Source organism: Pollicipes pollicipes, unplaced genomic scaffold (genome assembly GCF_011947565.3).
Source record: "Pollicipes pollicipes isolate AB1234 unplaced genomic scaffold, Ppol_2.1 Scaffold_7231;HRSCAF=8579_pilon_pilon_pilon, whole genome shotgun sequence".
Classification (NCBI taxonomy): domain Eukaryota; kingdom Metazoa; phylum Arthropoda; class Thecostraca; order Pollicipedomorpha; family Pollicipedidae; genus Pollicipes; species Pollicipes pollicipes.
In genome coordinates this window covers 36,632,549-36,652,891 of record NW_023597034.1, presented here as the reverse complement: position 1 = coordinate 36,652,891, position 20,343 = coordinate 36,632,549, and the positions used below count along the sequence as shown (strand labels likewise).

At 48.8% G+C, this 20,343-nt stretch overlaps 1 protein-coding gene across 2 annotated transcripts; it reads left to right on the top strand.

Annotated features, from left to right (window-relative positions):
- Window positions 1-11,949: 11,949 nt before the first annotated feature.
- LOC119110285 (ras-related C3 botulinum toxin substrate 1) lies at window positions 11,950-20,176 on the top strand. Of its 2 annotated transcripts, XM_037234049.1 has the most exons (6): window positions 14,157-14,192; window positions 15,422-15,574; window positions 16,083-16,197; window positions 16,476-16,593; window positions 16,903-17,063; window positions 18,995-20,176. In XM_037234049.1, the coding sequence occupies exons 2-6, from the start codon at window positions 15,459-15,461 to the stop codon at window positions 19,070-19,072; spliced, it is 588 nt and encodes a 195-aa protein (XP_037089944.1). In that variant the 5' UTR covers window positions 14,157-14,192; window positions 15,422-15,458; the 3' UTR covers window positions 19,073-20,176. The 2 variants fall into 2 exon arrangements, with proteins under 2 accessions (XP_037089945.1, XP_037089944.1); XM_037234050.1 differs by lacking the exons at window positions 14,157-14,192; window positions 15,422-15,574 and adding an exon at window positions 11,950-11,968.
- The last annotated feature ends 167 nt before the right edge of the window (window positions 20,177-20,343 follow it).

The following is a 20,343-nucleotide window of genomic DNA, read 5'->3' as shown; positions in this document are numbered from 1 at the left end:
CCCCAGGCTGGCCGGTGTTCCAGCCCTCCGGCTATGCGTGAGCCGCGTGCAGCTCAAGCCCTCCGGCGTCCCAGCCCCTCGGCTATGAACAGTCGGCGGCCCGGCCCCTCTGGCCGCCGCACGAACGTTGCCTCCCCTCCCCCCAACACAACACCTGTTGTAACACGCCCGAACGAAGACCACCGGTCCCGTCCATCAGTGAGGGTGGCGATGGGACGAAATCGTTCTGTCTCGTTCGGCCGATTCCCGTCAACCGATGGGGATGGGTCTCTTCATCATTAAATGTTGCATCTCACAGTGGAATTGTCGGGTCTCATTTAAAAATGGCCTGAAGTGAAAGCCCTTTTTGCAGAATTAGCTCCAATCATCATTGCCGTAAAGGAAACATGGTTTCGTCCCACCGACACATATAACTTTAAAATGCCACGTTACACGTTATATCGCCGTGACACCACGGACGGTGCGCGTCGCCAGGGTGGGGTGGCACTGTATATCAGTGGAGAATTAACGCACACGCCACTCACTCTTAACACACCTCTTCAGGCCGTTGCGTGTTCAGTTCCGCTGCATGGCCGTACCATCGACATATGCGCAATGTACATGACACTAAATTATAACAACACGGAGCTTTTACGGCAACTTGGCCAACTCGTTGCTCAATTTCAAAGCCCTTTTCTCGTCCTCGGCGATCTTAACGCTCACAGTCCAACGTGGAGTAATGACACCCAAGGCGTTGATGGCCGAGGACGTTTGGTTGAATATTTTGCCAACACACACATCTTAGTCCTGCTAGACAAAGGCAATAGTGCTTAACACCCACTGGGATGGAAGCAGCCATTGACGTGTCGTTGTGCTCTCCCTCAATAGGAACCTTCTTTGATGGGACTGTTGAGAGAGATGTCTATGCCAGCGACCATTTTCCAGTTAAAATTTACCCCACTTTTGATTTTGCTGCTGAAGCAGTTCCTCGATATACACTCGGTTGGAATCTGCGAAAGACAGACTGGATCAAAATTCAGGAACTTTGTATTACAAACCATCATCGCATGATTCGCCAGAGCAAAGAGTTGATCTTATCACACATATCCTTCATTCTGCAGCAACCGCGAAAATTCCACTGACTGAACCTTCACCACGGCGCCTCCCTGAACCGTGGCGGACAGATGATGTTAAGAAGGCCATTGCCAGACGCAAACGTGTTTTTCGAAGTTATCAACGCAATCATGATATTCCAAATTTACTCGCCCGCAACTCTGAACGCGCTCAAACCAGGAAAATCATCAGGGCCGCCAAACGTTGTTCCTAGTAAAACTTCCTACAGTAATTTACATCAGCTACTCCGTTAAGCAAAATTTGGGGATTAGTTCGTACACTTTCTGGTAAGCGACCGTCTATATCTCACCCAGCTCTCCGAATCAATAATGCTTTAGTTATATCATCACCACAGGTCATGGAGGCTCTTGCCCAAGGTCTAGCACATTGTAGTTCTGACAATTACAAAGCAGACTTCATAGATCAAGCGGGACCCCGACTTCATTCACATTCCCATTACTTTCTTTCCGACAATACAGAGGACTACATCGTACCATTTTCTTTCTCGTAGCTCGGCGATGCGATTAAACCCACCGGTAACACTTCAGTAGGCCAGGATGGACTCCACTACGCTTTCTTCCGTCACTTACCTGACAGCATGCTTCAATTTGTATTACAAGTTTTCAATGATTTGTGGTCCTCTCATATTTTTCTGGACGCATGGAAAGAAGCAACAATAATCCTGATACCAAAATCAGATAAGGACTCACACGACCCCGTCAACTACCGTCCAATTGCGCTCACCAGCTGCTTGGGAAAACTTATGGAACGCATGGTTGGCAAGCGCCTTGCCTGGATAATAGATAATAAAAAAACTCATATTCGATCGCAATGTAGACTTCGACGTAACGGTACCACCTGTAATCACATCATTCGTCTCGAAACAAAAATTCGTCGCGCATTCCGCCAAAAACGTCAAGTCACTGCTGTGTTTCTGGATGTTACTCGCGCTTATCGCGTGGTTATATAACCTAGCTTTAACACGCGTTCGGGTGGGGTAGAGGGGGGGGGGGGGGGTGAAATTGACCTCCCAAAGGTTTTTCGAAAATGGTTTCCAAACGGCGGGGCGTAGGCGCGCCAAATTTTGCATGGCTGTAAAAACTTGAATAGCGGATCGTTTGACATCACGAATTTAAACGTACCTTGTGAAGTCGCTGACATATGGCAGGTCAAAGTCAGGCCATGGTTTCAGCGAAGCAAATGCCTAGCGAATCGTTAAATTTGATGCAACAACAGATTGTTTGAAGAGGCCCTACATTTCTGGGATGCTTTCTTAGGCAACACAAATATTGAATAAGCGAATTATGTTGACCTAAGGTCAGGTATAAAGGTCGGACCACGGCCAAAACCAACCTGATTTATTATTCTAGGGCTTGATGTATGGGATAGTTTCTGGTGCTCATTTCGAACTTATCGACAGCAGGAGCCGCATTATGCGTCTTCCATTGACTTCCCAAAGGTCAGAAAAGGTCATTGAACTAAGATGACCCTGGTCGACGTTTCTCCTTAGGAACATACTGCCTAGCGTAATCTTTGTCGATTATCCAAATGCAAAACTCAGAGCAGCCTTGTAATATTTTGGTCAACATGGCCTTTAAAAGGTCAAACAAGGTCACTGGCGTCAAAGGGGTTTGCAACCTTTTACTTAGAAACAGTCGTCTGGGTTCTGGGGCATTCAAAGAGACCAACCTGGAATTTGACCTTGTTTAACCCTATTTGACCTGAAGTCATGACCTAGGAAGCTCAAACTTTGGCCGAAGAGATTTCACGTACAGGTCAAGGCACCCTGTAAATTTGGTGTCTCTAGCTTTCTTAGTTCCCGAGATCTTAGGGGGTCAAATTGAACCCCCACCCGAGCAAAGGGTATCCAGCCGCCCATCCGGACGCGTGTTGATTTTTAAACTCAAAAGTTAGGATTTGAAGGACATTTGGCACACTCTCTTGTGGGATTTCTCTCAGGAACGCGGCCGTTCCGTGTAAGATGCCGATCGGCGGTTCCTCCTGTTCTCATTCAAGAAAACGGCCTTCCACGAGACAGCTTTATATCTCCAATGCTCTTTAACCTAATGCTATATTAAACGTTTGATTATCTCCGTTCAGGCATATCCTCGCCACTTTTTGCGGATGACAGCGCGGTTTGGTGCTCAGGTGAAGAATGTGATCACTTATTGCCACGCCTTCAAAACGTCCTTTACAAGTTACAACAATAGTGAAAACGCCATGGTCTCTATTTTTCCGCTAAAAAATCAGCCGTTATGATTTTCAGTAAAGGGCGACGAGACACACGGACATATTCTCTCCAACTGGACGGGCACGATGTTCCTTTTCTTTCATCGTTCAAATTTTTAGGCACCGTTCTCGACCCGAGGTTGTCCATGTCCGAGCACGTTGAGCATGTCCTCACCAAATGTGTGACACGCTTGAACTTGTTTAGGTGCATCTCGGGATTAAGGCATGGTGTTGACCGGCATGCGTTATTGTTGCTATATACATATTTGGTTCTTCCTATTATTGAATATGGATCTGTAGTGTATGCAGGTGGCACGGAAGGCAGTCTTAAGTGCCTAACTGTTACACAAATATGTGTTTGCGGCTTACACGCACATTACGCACATCCTCAATTTCGGCACCTAAAGCAAATGCCTCCATTATGCCTTTAGCCCTCCGACGTATTGAGCACACTACAAGGTATGTCACAAAGATAAGACAAAATCCAAGTCACCCAGCACTTGCCTTCACACATATATGGCCACGAATTCACCATACATACTTAGGACCAGCAGAGCGTCGCTCGGGCCTTACAATTGCATCACGTATCACTGTTTTTTGCCATATTTTAAATTACGTCCTTCCGCGAGCCTCCGTGCCACCTGACTTAGTAGAAGCCCCTTGGCAAGTGGCACCTCGCAAAGTTTTGTTTCTTTTCACTGATTCTAAACGCACCATCACAACAGCTTGAGTGCAACAAACATTTAACTGCATGATCGCAAAGTATACACACTGTCGCTTTATATATGCAAATGGCTCCATGGCAGAAAACCACACCGAATGCGCAATACTCTGTAACGGCCATTACTCACAAAAGGTAGGCTACCCGATGGGACATTCCTATATCTTGCAGAACTGTTTGCCTCATTTCTTTTTTGCAACATATCGAAGAACAAAGGCATGGGACTAGGCCCATCGTAATTTGCTCTGATTTTAGGGCGGCCCTTTTGTCACTTATTAACCCTGGCCTAGCCCACCACCTCGTTCGTATTATAGACACCTATCATTCTCTACGCACGCAAGACATAGACATTAAATTTGTGTGGGTGCCAGGCCATCGAGGTATCAGAGGAAATGAGAGGGCCGACCAACTGGCTAAGGAAGCATTGGCGTCACCTGACATAACACCAGTCCCTGTTGACCGTACTTCAATAAAAACGGCCATTCACAATTTAGCAAAGCAAGCTTGGCAACGACAATGGACAGAAACCACCAGAACGCAGCTTCGAGATATAAAACCGGAAATTGCACCTTGGCCGTCCAGACCGTTTGGAAGCAAAAGTATTAGCACGTCTTCGAATCGGACACACAAAGCTTACACATAGCTATATATATTTAAAACACCTGCGTCCCCTATGTCATGAGTGTGATCATCACCTTTCGGTTAAACATATTGTGCTTGAATGTGACAATTTCAACACCAGCGGATGACACTGGAAACAAACGGTCGCCACCACAACGTTGCATTATCGTTGAAAGTCCCCCCTAGGTAATGACCATCCACATCTTCTCGACCTTTTATTCAATTTTCTTAGACGTACAGAAATGCTTCAGATATTGTGCAACGGTAAGAGGTGGCGTTTCTTCTTTCTTCAAAACACAGAGTTAAGTTTGAGTTGAAATAGATCTTTTTAGGGCGTGGAATGGTCCGAACGGGCCGAAATGCCTCAAACCAAATGAACTAAACTAAACCATGCAGGCTGGTACGCAGGGAGGACGCCTCCTGGTGATGTTTTTTTGTTTGTTTGATGCGAACACTTTGAAAGGATGAATTTCTGGGATCAGCGCTCACACTAAGCAGTGCTTGTGAGAGCCCTGACCCCACCATCCGATCGCGCAATTCCAGGCAACGGCATTATTTAGTGGCGAAAGCTTAACACGCGCCCGGGAGGCCGGTTAGATACCCATCGCTCGGGTGGGGGGTGGTCAATTTGACCCCCCTGAGATCTTGAGAACTAAGAAGGCTAGAAACACCAAATTTGCAGGGTGTCTTGAATTGTACGTGAACTTATTAAAGTTAAAGTTTGAGCTTCCTAGGTCATGACCTTCAGGTCAAATAAGGTCAAATAAGTCAAATTCTAGGTTGGTCACGAAAGTGCCCCAGAACCTAGAAAGCTGTTTCTATGCAAAAGAGTGAAGGTCCATTTGAGGTCAGTGACCTTGCTTGACCTTTTGAAGGTCATGGTTACAAAAATCATACAGGACTGTTCTGAGTTTTGCATTTGAATAAGCGACAAAGATAGGCAGTATCATTTGCTAGGCAGTATGTTTATAGAACAAAATGTCGACCCTGGTCATCCTAGGTCAATGACCTTTTCTGACTTCTAAGAAGTCAATGGAAGATGTATAATGCGGTTCCTGCTGTCAATAAATTCGAAATGAACACCGCAAACTGGCTCATACAGCAGGCCCTAGAGTAATAAATCAGGTTGGTTGTGACCTTGGTCTGACTTTCACACCTGCCCTTAGGTCAACGTAATTTGCTCATTCAATATTTTTAGTGCGTGAGAAAGCATATCAGAGATGTACGGCTTTGTCAAACACTCCGTTGTTGTATCAGATTGTACGATTCCCTAGAAATTGCCTCCCCTGAAACCATGGCCTGACTTTGACCTACCATAGGTCAGCGACCTTGCAAAGTACATATACATGTTTGATGTTAAACAATTTTTTATTTAATTGTCTACAGCTATGCAAAATTTGGCGCGGCTACGCCGTGCTGTTTGGAAACCATTCCGGAAAAACCTTCGGGGGGTCAATTTGACCCCCACCCGAGCGCGCGTTAACGTGCCGCAATGCTCGGCACGGTCCGTCCTGCCTTCTGACGTCAACTGACCTTTAGCGCGGCTGTTGCCATCGGCCGCAGGCTATACCTGTCAAGGGCTAATAGCGAGCTCCTAAAACGACTCGTGCCTAGGAAAGCAGGTATTGTTATCATATGGGTTCATACTGTTCAGCTCGTACTTCACGTACAGTTCTGTCTAAATTGCAACGAAGATTTCCTTGCCACGATTGTTGGTGATTCCGCAGGATGAACATCGCGAAGACAATCCCATTTTATCTGTTTCCTTTCTCTCAGCACTTTTGCGTGCAAAAACTATTTGTGTAAATACAAACACAAACACCCAACACTTTTGCGTGCACACCAAATTTTGGAATCGTGACATAAGAAAGAAATGGCAGCATCGTTTTTCAAGTTGGAGCTGACAGCGTTTTCCCGGTGTCTGCTGCTTTGTTCTTTATTTCGCACATTTTTAACCAGCGCACCTATAAATCATTGACGACTGCTTTTGTTGCCGTCAGCCGCAGGCCATCCATTGCAGGGGCCAGGAGCGAGTGCCTAAAACGACCCAAACTTACCCTTTAGTGAGTGCGTGGATCGGAAAGCAGTTGATGTAAAAAAATGATTTATGGAGACAATATCGTATTCCTGGGCAGACAGCTGCTAGCTACTACGCTCCAGTCTCTCTAACAAAAACAGTGGTATGCTAGTCAGCGATGTCCTGGTAAAACAATGTACAACACTCAGCTTTTTTCTCACCAGATGTAAATATTTCGCTTAATTACCCTCATGAATGGCACCATTGATAGTTTGGTGTCGCTGTTATTTTGACCGCAGGAAGACATAACTCAAGTCGGCTTTCATACAAGTGCTCCATGTTTGTCGCCTCACGTTAAGTTTTCCCATACAAGCACTCCGAGAGAGTGCATGTATAGTGCATTTCTGCACTGCTATTCGACATACCTGCATTCATTACTATCGACCTCGGTAGACGACTTAGCATAAAATCGGTTATTTGGTACCAAAATCTGTGTACATGAATGATCGACCACACTCAGGCCATGGGGCAGTGACCTGAGGTCCTGAATATTACCATTTTCAGGGCCCAAAGCGCGCAACACACCGCGCAGAAGACGAAACGAAGTGGATTCGGTACCAGAAGTGTTTCGGCGAGAGAACTGCGACGGCAGCAGGAAACATCGCGCCAACAACGGCAGCAACGGCAACGCATAACATCCGTTGGCTGGCTTAATGGTTATCGCATCGGGCATCGGGCATCGGGCGATGTGCTACAACCGTTTACGGAATGTATGCAATTAGACGTTGAGTATCCGATTTACGTGAGCTTCAAAGCATCAAAGGTACCACTGTTTTGAAGCATAATTGCGTTGGTTGCTCCATGAAATCGCCTGCGCTCCTCAGTTGATTAAAAAGAGTAGAATTGCAAGATTGTTCCTTAAAGAGAAATCACAGGTTCAGGCATCAAATTTAGAGCACCAAACGCAGCGGCCTCGCCCCGCCCAAATAGGGACATCAACTGGCCACGAGGCTCACGGCGATTGGAGGGTTGGTGATGGCGATTGTCGAATGAAAGGCTGGCTGAGACTGTGTCTTTGAATCATGGGTCGCGTTTTTTTTCACTTCTCGAACCATTTCACACTCGAACTGACTTCTGGTGCGCATGTAAACCAGACAAATAAGATGAAAGAACCAGATATCAAATCATTTCTCAATGCACTCAATTCAGCACGTTCCAACCGGGCAACAGTCTCCTTAAATCGAACCACGTCGGTCTTGCAGCTAACACCAGGGCGGCGGACAAAGGGCGACTTGCAAGGACAGTGCATTGGAAACTTGTACTTTTATTGTTATATGAAATAAATTCGCAGGTGTGGAAAGTATTTTCGGCTTTATACCTCACACGTGCACACGTTGTTGTTCGGAACGGATGAGCATTTCCATCGCCACGAACTTTTGACGCAGTGGTGGAACCTCTAAGCGCTGTTCGTATTTATGTGCCTGCTATCCTTCCAGAAGATCAGCGTCAGAATTGCACATGTGAAACGCATGCCTCAGTTTAGCATATCGCTAGCACAAATTGACCTTCAACACGTGCTTATGCAGTGGGTAGAATACTTCACGTTTGTATGTGTGGCAATTTCAACCCCCTGAGATCTAAGCAAATTAGAGTGTTAGAAACACTAGACTCACATGGTGGGTTGACCTATATGTAAACTCACATGCGGCAGAATTAAAGGTTTCTAGGTCACGACCACAAGTCAAATAAGGTCGAGCAAGTCAAACTCCGGATTGGTGTCTTAAGTGCTTTCAAATCTTCTCATGCAACCGCCTTAAACCTAGATACCTGTTCTAAACAAGAGGTCACTTGCTTAGGTCAGAGACCTAATATGACCTATTAAATGTCTGGAAGATTTTGTTGGCGTTCTTGTTATCATTATTTTCAAAATGAGTGTTACAAACTGTCTAATCAACCAAGCTCTCCAGTAAAAAAACAGAATGGTTTTGCCCTTGTTTTAACCATTGTCCTTGACCAGCCCTCCGTTGTACCATGAGATCGACCAATTCCCTAGAAATTTCCTTCGCTGAGATCCACGGCCTAACTTCAACCTGGCATAAGTTAGCGACCTCACAAGGTGGATCTACTTTTTATTCGGAACTATCCGCTATTCATTGGCCTAAAGCTACGTGAGGTTTGGCACGGGAAGAGCGCCTGTGGAAAACTATTCTAGGAAAAAACTTCCGATTGCCAAATTAACCGCTACCAGAGCCCGTATAACCAATTTCAGAGACGTTATTTCCCCACACATGGCCGTTCTCGCGCGCGCTCCCTGGCCGCCTGGTGTTACTTGCAGAAACCAACACTTGCTTACTCTGACGGAGACTGTAACGCCGTGAAAGGAGTTTTTTGGGCTCGAAGATTGCGAACGCTCGTGCTCAAAACACTCCTGGTGTGTGTGGGTGGGGGGAGGGGGGGGGGGGGGGGGGTAACGGGGGAGGAAGACACTGGAAAGTCATGTTTCACATTACCTTTCATGGTCAAGGATTAGTTCAAATTATCAGGCCCTGGCTGGAATAGGGCGGATTCCTTTCCGCTCCGTTAAGTACTGGAGGCCTGTAACCGACGCAGAGGATGCTCGCTGGCTTATCGTAGAAGCGTTAGTTTACGTTTTTCATGTCTTTCATTGTTAAAGGGCTCCATCGTTAGAGGCCGCTGACTTTCTGGATCCCACCCCCGTCTCCGTTCAGTAAAGGTATTCAGAACTCCGACTCAGACCCTAATGCGGCGAGCAGGACTCCACGTTAGGCACTCTGAGCTCTTGACCAGTGGCGCAGTCAGAGGGGAGAGAAGTTCGTGGTGCTTTGGCCCTCCCCCGTCAGGTTCGAGCGCAGTTTTAGCTGGAAATCAGGAAAACTACCTTGGCTTGAAATCCCACAGACACTACCATGGTCAGTGACATATAGATTTCAACAGCCGTGATTTTGTAACAATACTAGCGGAAAGTTGAGTGAGCAGGTACGCTGCTCAGCTGAAACAAACCTTTTAGGCACCAGGGTAAGCCAACATCGATAGCTCACTGATAGACTTGGTAGTAAGGCATATCTTATGGGTAAATCGCTGGGGAGATCTGAGTCATCTGAATTCCGGATAACTTCAACACAAAATGCGTATTTTGCCGACATTCCTGTCATGCCGGCAATCGTACACAATTTCCATTTACCAATTTTGCTCTTTCCTTATAACTAAATCAACTTCGTTAAACAGGTTTAGACAGCAAACTGCATGATGAGTTCGGCTATAATATAGAGGTGCAGAGCACTTTTTTATCGCCTTCTTACTCAAAGCGGGCTGTCATACGATACACTATCTACGGAAATGTGCATCAATTTGCATGTCTACCCCTGCTTGCTTGTTTATATGCTAGTCGTCTCTTGCTTGTTCACCCGTGTGGAGGCCAAACAGAATGAAATAAAACACTGAAAGTCTCACATCACGCATGTGTGAGAGTCAGAAATGTACGTATACTGCTGACGGCTCGCTGCGGGAATCGATGAGCTCTACGCACTGATGGTAAGGTCTGTTCTAAGGTCAATAGGGTTACTGCAAGTACTTGCGGGCTTGTTTCTCTACACGACGTGATCAACTCCTTGAAAACGCATGGAGAGAGCCGTGGTACTATATGTAGGGTTGTGTCTACATTATTTTGGGCTACGCTCATCATCTTTCATAGAATTTCTTGACCGAGCGGACCTCTGGCTGACGGGAATGGGCGTGATGTGCTGACTACCAGGGATGTGCATGAGTTATAGAAAAGATACTTCATCTATAAGACAACTATCAAACGTGTACGTGGGTGAAACCAGTTGAACGGTAGTCCAGCCCGAGGCAACAGAAACAACGTCACAGAACGCTGCGGTCTCCGGAGTGTAGAGCCGACGGGTTTGGGAGCAGACGTGAATTCGGACACCAAACTCGTCATAGATACGTAGGACTAGGTAGGACAACAGCTGCCTGCCAATGCATGAAAACCGCCGCCATTTTGGGACAGTCATTGAGCCCTCTGTGCAGGTTAGCTGGGTATGTCTGTGGGGGTCGGTATTTTACATACTGTTATGGTTTTACGTTTTTATGGTCCATGTTTTTATTTTTACATATTTCGTTATTTGTCGCTTTCGTTGAATATGCCGCGTGATGGCATAGTCTCTGCAAGCCAAAGGTGTATCCAATAAGCCGTGGATTTGTGTTTTTTATATTGTAATTAAGCTGGTGTTGACGGTGCCAGTCGGAGGTGCCAACCAGGCGGTAACGATTTCCTTTCAAGGGAAGGTTAATGTTCTGGTTAGGGTCAACGCTCCCCGGGAATTTGATTTTCGATGACCTTTTCAACTTTTAAACCAAGATCTCTTTTTGAGATCTCTTTTAAAATTTGAGGGCCCCTATTCTGGATCTTTAACACGCACCCAGGTGGCCGGTTCGATACCCTTCGCTCGGGTGTCGTGGGGGTCAATTTGAGCCCCTCCCCTGATATCTCAGGAACTAAGAGAAACAGAGGTACCATATTCCCAAAGTATGCTAAACTTTACATTTACTCTCTTAGGTCAAAGTTTGAGGTTCCTAGGTCATGTTCTTTGGGTCAAATAAGGTCAAACAAGGTCAAAATCCAGGTTGGTCTCCAAAGGGCTGCTAGAACATAGATAATTGTTACAACCAAAAGATCACATACTCATTTAAGGTACGTGACCTTTTTGACCTTTTGAAGGTCATGGTGGTCAAAACCGTACAAGGCCGCTTTGAGTTTTGCAATTGAATAAGCGACAAAGGTTACGCTAGGCAGTCTATTCCTAAAACAAAATGTTGAACTGGGTCATTTTAGGTTAATGACCTATTCTGACTTTTGAGAAGTCCACGGAAGGTGTATAATGCGGTTCCTGTAATCAGTAAACTCATAGTGAGCACTACAAATGATCTCATGCAGTGAACACTCCAGTAATAAAACAGGTTGGCCTTTACCTTGGTCCGACCTTTGTAATTGACCCTAGGTCAATGTAATTTGTTTATTCAATTGTTGTGTGACCTAAGAAAATATATCAAAGATGTGTAGCTTCGTCTTACACTTCGCTGTTGGAGCGGACTGAACGATTCCCTAGAAATTGCATTCGCTGAAACCGTGGCCCGACTTTGACCTGCCATAGGTCATCTGGCCGTCCCATTAAGTGTGTTGTGGTTGGAGATGGCACAGTTGGGAAGACATGCATGCTGATCTCCTATACCACAAGCAGCTTCCCAGGAGAATATGTGCCCACCGTGTAAGTATTTTAGCAATAAGTATAGCCCGGTGCATTTATGCTTTGTCAGGAATGATTTCGGGCTGAGAATTTGATAAGGTTCAGTGGCTTCAGAAGGGACATCTATCCGCTATTCAATTGTTTACAGCTGCGACAAATTTGGCGCGGCTACGTCGCGCCGTTCGAAAATCATTCCGAAAAACCTACGGGGGGCATTTGATCCCCACCCGAGCAAGTGCTACATCGTCGACACTTATTTACATGGATGTGATGCCTGTGACATTTTGATGAGGGAGCACGTGCTCCTCTCCACGGAACATTACGCTGCCCAGGAGGCCCCACTTTGTTCGGGAGACCGCTTGAAAAATTTTGCCCCCTACTGAAAGTATGCAGCGCCGTCACTGCACCCCTGTGCTACACCGATTTACACACCCTCGGGTGGGGTCAAATTGACCTCCTGAAGATTTTTCGAAATGGTTTCCGAATGACGCTGCATAGCCCCGCCAAATTTTGCTTGACTGTAGACAATTGGATAGCAGATCGTTTAACATAACAAATTTAGGTGTAACTTGCAAGGTCACTGACCTATGGCAGTTCAAAGTCAAGCCATAGTTTCAACGTAGGCAGTTTCTAGGGAATCGCTCAGTTTGATCCAATAACGGGGCGTAAGATGAAGACACACATCTCTGGGATACATTCTTATGCAACACAGCAATTGAATAAACAAATTACATTGACCTATGGTCAGGTATGAGGGTCAGACTAAGGTCAAAACCAATCTGTTCTATCACTCGAGGTCTTGCTGTATGGAGTAGTTTCTGGAACTCATTTCAAATTTATTGATAACAGGAGCCGCATTATACACCTTCCATGAAGTTCTCAAAGGTCAGAATAGGTCACTCACCTAAAATGACCGAGGTCAACATTTTGTGTTTAGGAACATGGCGCCCAGCATAATCTTTGTCGTTTCTTCTTCAATTCCAAAGCCCAAAGCATTCTTGTATGATTTTGGTTACCTTGACCTTTAAAATGTCAAACAAGGTCATTGACCAAATGAGCTTAGAACAGCTAGCTTTGCTTAGAACAGTTGTCTAGGTTCTAGCTGCCCTTTGGAAACCAACCTGGAATTTGACCCTGTTTGACCTTATTTGGCCCGAAGTTTATGATCTAGGAGACTCAAACTTTGACCTGAAGAGTTCACGTACAGGTCAGCATACCCTTTCGGGGGTCAGACTGACCCCCCGCTCCCTCCACCCGAGCGGAGGGTATCCAACCGGCCAACCGGGAGCGTGTTAATGTTTGTTTAGTCTGAAGTCTGTTGCCATACTGGGCACTGTCAATGGCGCTGGGATTCGCTCATAAAAGTAAACCTCCATCGCAATTGATGGTGGCCCGTCACCCTCAAACATTTTGCCTGCACCTCTGCCCACGACCGACGCCGGGGGCTCCTCAAGATCTCAGAGCTACGTTCAAAACAAGAGGCCCTTAGTGACAGTCGTGGGTCCCGGCCTTTTTCTGGATTCGGAAACTGGCCCCGAGTGGATAGACTGACAAGACCTGGGTTGACTGTTCGGCATTGGTGGTGCCTGACCGACAATGAGGTCCTGAACGTCCCAGGAGGTCCTGAACGTCCCAGGAGGCCCTGGACGTCCCAAAAGGCCCTTACTCAATGCATCAGGCCTTTTGACTGCTATTTGAGGGACTGGCCCGGGGAGGGGTCCTAAATGCGAACTCCAGCTGGACCTTCTGGCCCTGGCCCTCCAATGATGCAATGATACATCACGGCCCGGGGTCCCTCATGGCTCCCGGGTCCCTCATAGTCAGCCCATCATGTTCAGTTTATGCTTCCTCCGGGAGGTGACCGACTGTCCTCACTGCATTTTTGCATTTTAAGACGACAGCAGGGCTTCTAAAGGCTCCAGTTATAATTTCCGAATGTCGGAACGGGATGCCTTTAGTCCAAAGATCCTCCTTGATTAAAAGGCCACTTCTCGACCAATTTCATCCCATCTTGAGCGGCATAGTGGCTCCGCCACTGCGAGGTAGGCAAGAAAACCGTTACTCACCAGCGATTGTGCCCCGCAAAGTGGAGACAACCGAAAAGCTTGACCCAGTGACGTCATTTGCCGGGCCATACAGACTATAAGCAAATCAGGGTTGGACTAGCCACTATAGACCTTTCCTTGGAAGTGCTGCCGTTGATGGTCGCCGGAGCGGCGCCGATCGCTGAGTCGAGGCGTGAGGGGTGAGTCACTCTGGGTGGGTTTGCCGGCCTTGTCAAGGGGTTTGCCGGTGGGTGGGCAAATGGCGAGTGGACGGAACGTCGGACGCTGGGCGGTATCGTAGGCCGAAGTCTGTTTGTGTGCCTAGGAGAACTGCGTGCGTACCAATCTCCAATTTCACTGCCAATCGCTCTAGTACCAAACAGAATGAGCAAGTTCTGGGTGTTCCCACCGTCGTGGAATGAGTCATGGCCCATGTGGTTCCTTGGACCCATCCGTTAAGGAAAAAGACGAGGTCGTGGGTCAGTCATGTGGATGGATTTCTTGTACACTGCTATTGTGACTGACTAGATGACTCTATGGGTTAGGTTTGCATTTCCTGCATATCCCTGTGTTTGTTGGCATTGTGTCAGTGTAATTGTTATATCTGATGGCTGCTGTATTCATTCTGTTAGTTTACAGCCTGCAAATGATATTACAGACATCAGGACGCTCTTACCATCAGCATGGGCTCTGCCACAATAAGGCAACTTGCAGAAGCCTGGATGGCTGCAAACTTATCCCTTCTAACTGGTTTTGAGATGTTTAATTGTGCAATCCTTAGCATCAAATGCAAAGCATAATCAGGAGAGTAGCAAATGAAATAGCATAATACATTATGAGTGATATGCAACCATGTATATGATTAAGTATTGAAAAGTCCCTTCTGCTTCTGAGGCCTGTAATACAAGGACAAAGATAAATTTGACATTGTTGGCATCTTTGGCATTAAAGGTGCATTAACAAGAGGTATTTGGGACACTCCCTGTGATCTTAGATGTAAATTTTATAGTGTCATATTAATATTTGATAGAAGAGCTGTAAGACTGAAATTTTGCATTATCCCAAAACATGAAGATGATCATAGAAATTGCCATTCTGACACCTTTTGCTCTGGTTCACTAGGCAGGTATAATGCCACAGACTTAAATGCTGTTGATTTGCTAATATCACAGCATGCTGGTAACCAAATAATGCATTTTGAATCCAAACAATGCATGCATATTGCAGCACTATTGGTATTAAGTTGACAGACAACAAGGTATTATATGCATAAGGTGGAGGCACTTCAAGCTGCTTTGGTTTTTTCTGAATAGAATTGGGTGGGTGCAGTTATTTTAAGTAAGATGTGCACAATATCATTTGGTGTTTTATTCCAAATAGTAAGGAGTTGTGGGAAAGATCTCCTCTCACATTGTGCCTGTACCTGCAGTGGGCCTGGAACATCCGTTGACCAACACAGAGCTGGCATGTCATCTGGTCGTCCCATTAAGTGTGTTGTGGTTGGAGATGGCACAGTTGGGAAGACATGCATGCTGATCTCCTACACCACAGACAGCTTCCCAGGAGAATATGTGCCCACCGTGTAAGTATTTTAGCAGTAAGCCTAGCCTGGTGCATTTATGCTTTGTCAGTAACGGTTGTGGGCTCGAGCAAGCCTTTCCTTTGCTGAATGACATGTCAGGTTGTCAGATTTAATCCTGCACACTTTCATTGTATCTTTGAGAATTTGATAACATAGGACATCCTGCATTTCACCAAATTTACTCCAGTTCAAGGATTGGCTCTTAGATAAAACACAGTCCAAATCAGAGACAAATGGGTCAACAAAAACTAGTGGCAGGTTGTGTTGGGTGATGCAGGTAGTTGGGGGGACTCTATTGCCTGTCCAGAAAATGACCCTGTTGGTGCTACATGCCTCTGACAATATCTTGCCAAGGCTCAGGTGCTGAGTTTATTTTCCTGGTTTCCTTAGTCTGGACTACCAGCTTGGTCTTGTGTATGACATTCCACCATCAGACGTTCTGTAGTCTCCTGGATTTACAATGTGTGAGTGTATTGGCATTTGATGTCCACATCTGGTCATTCTGCAGGTTTGACAACTACTCAGCGCCCATGGTGTGTGATGGCATCCCTGTGAGTCTCGGCCTCTGGGACACGGCTGGCCAGGAGGACTATGACCGGCTGCGGCCTCTGTCCTACCCCCAGGTAACCACCCGACCACCGCACGGGAAATACGGGGCTCACGGCAGAAGGGAAATGCGACTTGTATGCTTGTTTTATCACCCCATTTACTGGATGCAAAAAGAGAGGATGTGGTGTGTCTAGTTCCCTTGGAACTGTGCAGTTGTGCTAGAATCAGTGAAAGAAATATGGAACATAGGGACAAAACGAAAAAGTCGATACGATATCTGGACGCCAGCAGTTGCCGCGCTGCGATCTGTGTTGCAACATCAGTCAAGTAAATGTTCTGTGCACCATTTCAGACAGACGTCTTCCTGATCTGCTTCTCGGTCGTGAGTCCGTCCTCGTTCGAGAATGTCACAACCAAGTGGTGCGCCGAGATCAAGCACCACTGTCCGGAGGCGCCCGTCATACTCGTCGGTAGGTGCCCCCCGCCATCGAGCTCCGCACTATGGTTGTCTGGCGGCCAGCTAAGCCTGTCGTGGATGGAGATAGTTGCGCTAGGTTATCTGTGGTTTGTTGCGGAGGACGTTGTAAAAGAGCAGAACTCCTCAAGAAGTTTGGGTCTGCTTATGTTTATACGCGTTTTGTACTGACACATTGTAAGGAAACAACAGCCAGTTAGTAAAGTCTGGTGTTCGACTAAGTGAGATGGAAGGATGTCTAGTCGTCTGCACGGCTTCCGGTTGGCGCGAGGCGGCTCTTCATGACGCCCAGTCTACCGTCCAGGCACCAAGATTGACCTGCGGGAGGACAAGGAGCAGCTGCAGCAGCTGTCGGAGCTCGGCCTGTCGCCCGTCAAACGGGAGCACGGCCAGAAGCTGGCGCACAAGATCAGAGCTGTCAAATACATGGAATGCTCGGCGCTGACCCAGCGCGGCCTCAAACAGGTGAGAGGTCACGGACCATGGGTTCACGGTGGCGGCAGCGGTTTGAGAGAATCTAGGTCGACCACAGAGGTCTGTGGTGCTGCACCGTCGCTGGTGGCGTCGTGATGGGCTATGTCTGCGGTGTATGATCATGAAGACTGTTCGCGGTGCGACGCCAGCACCGATAGAGCTTGGAACTGAATGCTGGTGTGGCGACGTTTTGTGACACCATAACTGACTGGCCCAGCAAGATCCTGAACGGAAGCGGTTTCGCTTAAGTCTTGCTAGATGGATGCACAATGTCTCCCCGCGTGCCTTATTTGTGGTATGGCCTGGCTGATTCATTACCCGATACCCGAAGCTTGTGGTCGCTGGCTCGTCTTCGCTTGCATTACGGGCTGCCATATATGTGCAATGATCTGGGGGTGACTCATGCCGCGATTTTGCAAGCAGCGAGCGGTTGTCTTGGAGGTTATTTGTGTCGTGCAAAACAACAAGGCCCATGGTATGCTTCTTCCTACACTCGCGACTTTTCAAATGCGGCCCTCTTTGTCGGAATGTTATATTCGACGTGTTTAGTATTTGTGGGAAGATCACCACACATTTCTAGCCAATTTACACAAAGACCCGTCATTTTTTCTGCGCCATCCGCTTAGCAACACCTCACTCATGAAGCCTGCCAAAGATCTGCCAGCCGTGAACGCGCCGCTGCTTTGAGCAATCCCTTCTGTTGAATTCCTACACACGGACGACGCACATGGCCCGAATGCAAGCTGGATCCCACGACCCGTTTGCTTTTTAACAAGGCATCGAACAACGAAAACCCCTCGTGGGGCGGTGCTTTGGTGATGACCTAACTGAGAGCAATGAGTGGGCAGAATTTGCGCGGCCGAGCGGATACATGTTTACGAACACCCAGCAGTGCGCTTCCCAAATATCGCCAACCATTGACGGTCTGTGTCCGCCGGTGACCCCGCTGACGGTCTGTGTCCACCCGTGACCCCGCTGGCGGTCTGTATCCGCCGGTGACCCCGCTAACGGCCTGTGTCCGCCGGTGACCCCGCTAACGGTCTGTATCCGCCGGTGACCCCGCTGACGGTCTGTGTCCGCCGGTGACCCCGCTGACGGTCTGTATCCGCCCGTGACCCGCTAACGGTCTGTGTTCGCCGGTGACCCCGCCGACGGTCTGTGTCCATCCGTGACCCCGCTAACGGTCTGTGTCCACCCGTGACCCCGCTAACGGTCTATATCCGCCGGTGACCCCGCTGACAGTTGTGTGCGCCGGTGACCCCGCTGACGGTCTGTATCCGCCGGTGACCCCGCTGACGGTCTGTGTCCGCCGGTGACCCCGCTGACGGTCTGTGTCCGCCGGTGACCCCGCTGGCGGTTTATGTCCGCCCGTGACCCCGCTGACGGTCTATATCCGCCGGTGACCCCGCTGATGGTCTGTCTCCGCCGGTGACCCCGCTGACGGTCTGTCTCCGCCGGTGACCCCGCTGACGGTCTGTATCCGCCGGTGACCCCGCTGACGGTCTGTGTCCGCCGGTGACCCTGCTGACGGTCTGTGTCCGCCGGTGACCCCTCTGACGGTCTGTGTCCGCCCGTGGCCCAGCTGACGGTCTGTATCCGCCGGTGACCCCGCTGACGGTCTGTGTCCACTGGTGACGCCGCTGACGGTCTGTGTCCGCCCGTGACCCCGCTGACGGTCTATCCGCCGGTGACCCCGCTGATGGTCTGTCTCCGCCGGTGACCCCGCTGACGGTCTGTCTCCGCCGGTGACCCCGCTGACGGTCTGTATCCGCCAGTGACCCCGCTGACGGTCTGTGTCCAGCGGTGACCCCGCTGACGGTCTGTGTCCGCCGGTGACCCCGCTGACGGTCTGTATCCGCCGGTGACCCCGCTGGCGGTCTATGTCTGCCGGTGACCGCGCTAACCCCGTCCCCATCCGGCAGGTGTTTGACGAGGCGGTACGCGCCGTGCTGCGGCCGGAGCCGGTGCGACGGCGCCAGCGCAAGTGCGCCGTCATGTAGCGGCCGCTCCGAGGAGAGACGGACCCGCTCTGCCGGGCGCCGGCCCTCCGTGCCGCCGGCCCCGTTCGTTCTCCGCAGAGTAGCTCCGCCGCGTGCTTCCAGCGGGAGCCGGGGAGCCGCGCTCGGCACCCACCGCTGCCCCGATCTAGTCGCTGCCCGGTGCGCTGCCGCCCGGGCGCAGTGGGCAGCTGCCCGGTCCGAGTCAGGCCGGCGGGCTCTGGAATCAGACGGACTCCCGCATTACATGGTTCGGTGGAGTCTGTTCTACATGTTCCGATACAATTCGTGCGCTGTGTAATCGGACGGCTTGTGCTCCCTGATCATGTGGAGTGTGCTCCTCGATCACATAGTACATAGTGTGTTCCGCGATCAGTTGGTGTGAGCGCTGAAGTTTATGGAGATGTGTTCTTTGGGAGCGTGAACGCAAGGGCTGATTGGAGTTTGTGCTTTGTGTGTGTGCCTGTGGTTGTCTGGACAGCTCTGTCTGTGCTAAGTAAGAGAGCTGAACTTCTGTCTGCAAACTGCTACAGTTTGCACTCGGCAAAGAATGGAATGCATGCAAGACATGACTGATGGCTCTGATGAAGTTATATAGCTAATCAGCACATCCCACCGAACCTTTGCACGATACTTCTTCTATATATGTATATTTTTATTTCGTCAAGTGGGCCTAACCTGTCGTTGATGTACACTAATCCGCCAGCTTCGGGGGGCCAGCGGCGTGAATGAGTTGCCTGGCACGCGCTCGTCTCGCGTGCGATGTTTGACGCGTCAACGGCCGCTGCGGCGTGCCGAGGCGTGCCGCGCCCCGGACGCGCGCTCTGCACGATCTCTGTCCGTGGGGGATGCAGGGACGTCGGCTCCCTTGTCCAGTCCATAATTGGCGGGGTGTGTGCGGCGTGGACCGAGACTCCATCGTCCTGCTCTCTTTCTGAGGTTTATTTGTATCCGTCAGATGTGATTATAATCGACATTTGCTTTGTCTACTTACGCAGTGCCGGAATATTTGTGGGTCACAAAAGGTCGTGAGGAGTACAGACTTTCTAGGAGTATGATTTTTGACTTTTTGTACTTTTTACCGCAATAAACATACCGTGCACCGGGTGTGGTTGTGGAGCCCGTTTTGATAATGCTGTGATATGACAGGCGTCCCAGCGTTCTGGAGAGTTCGCGACTGAGCTGGATTTTGCGGCCCTTCAGCTGGAGCACACGAGCTGCCGACCGGATGCGCACAGATGCCACCAGACGCCGCTCGCAAGCGAGAGATCGGT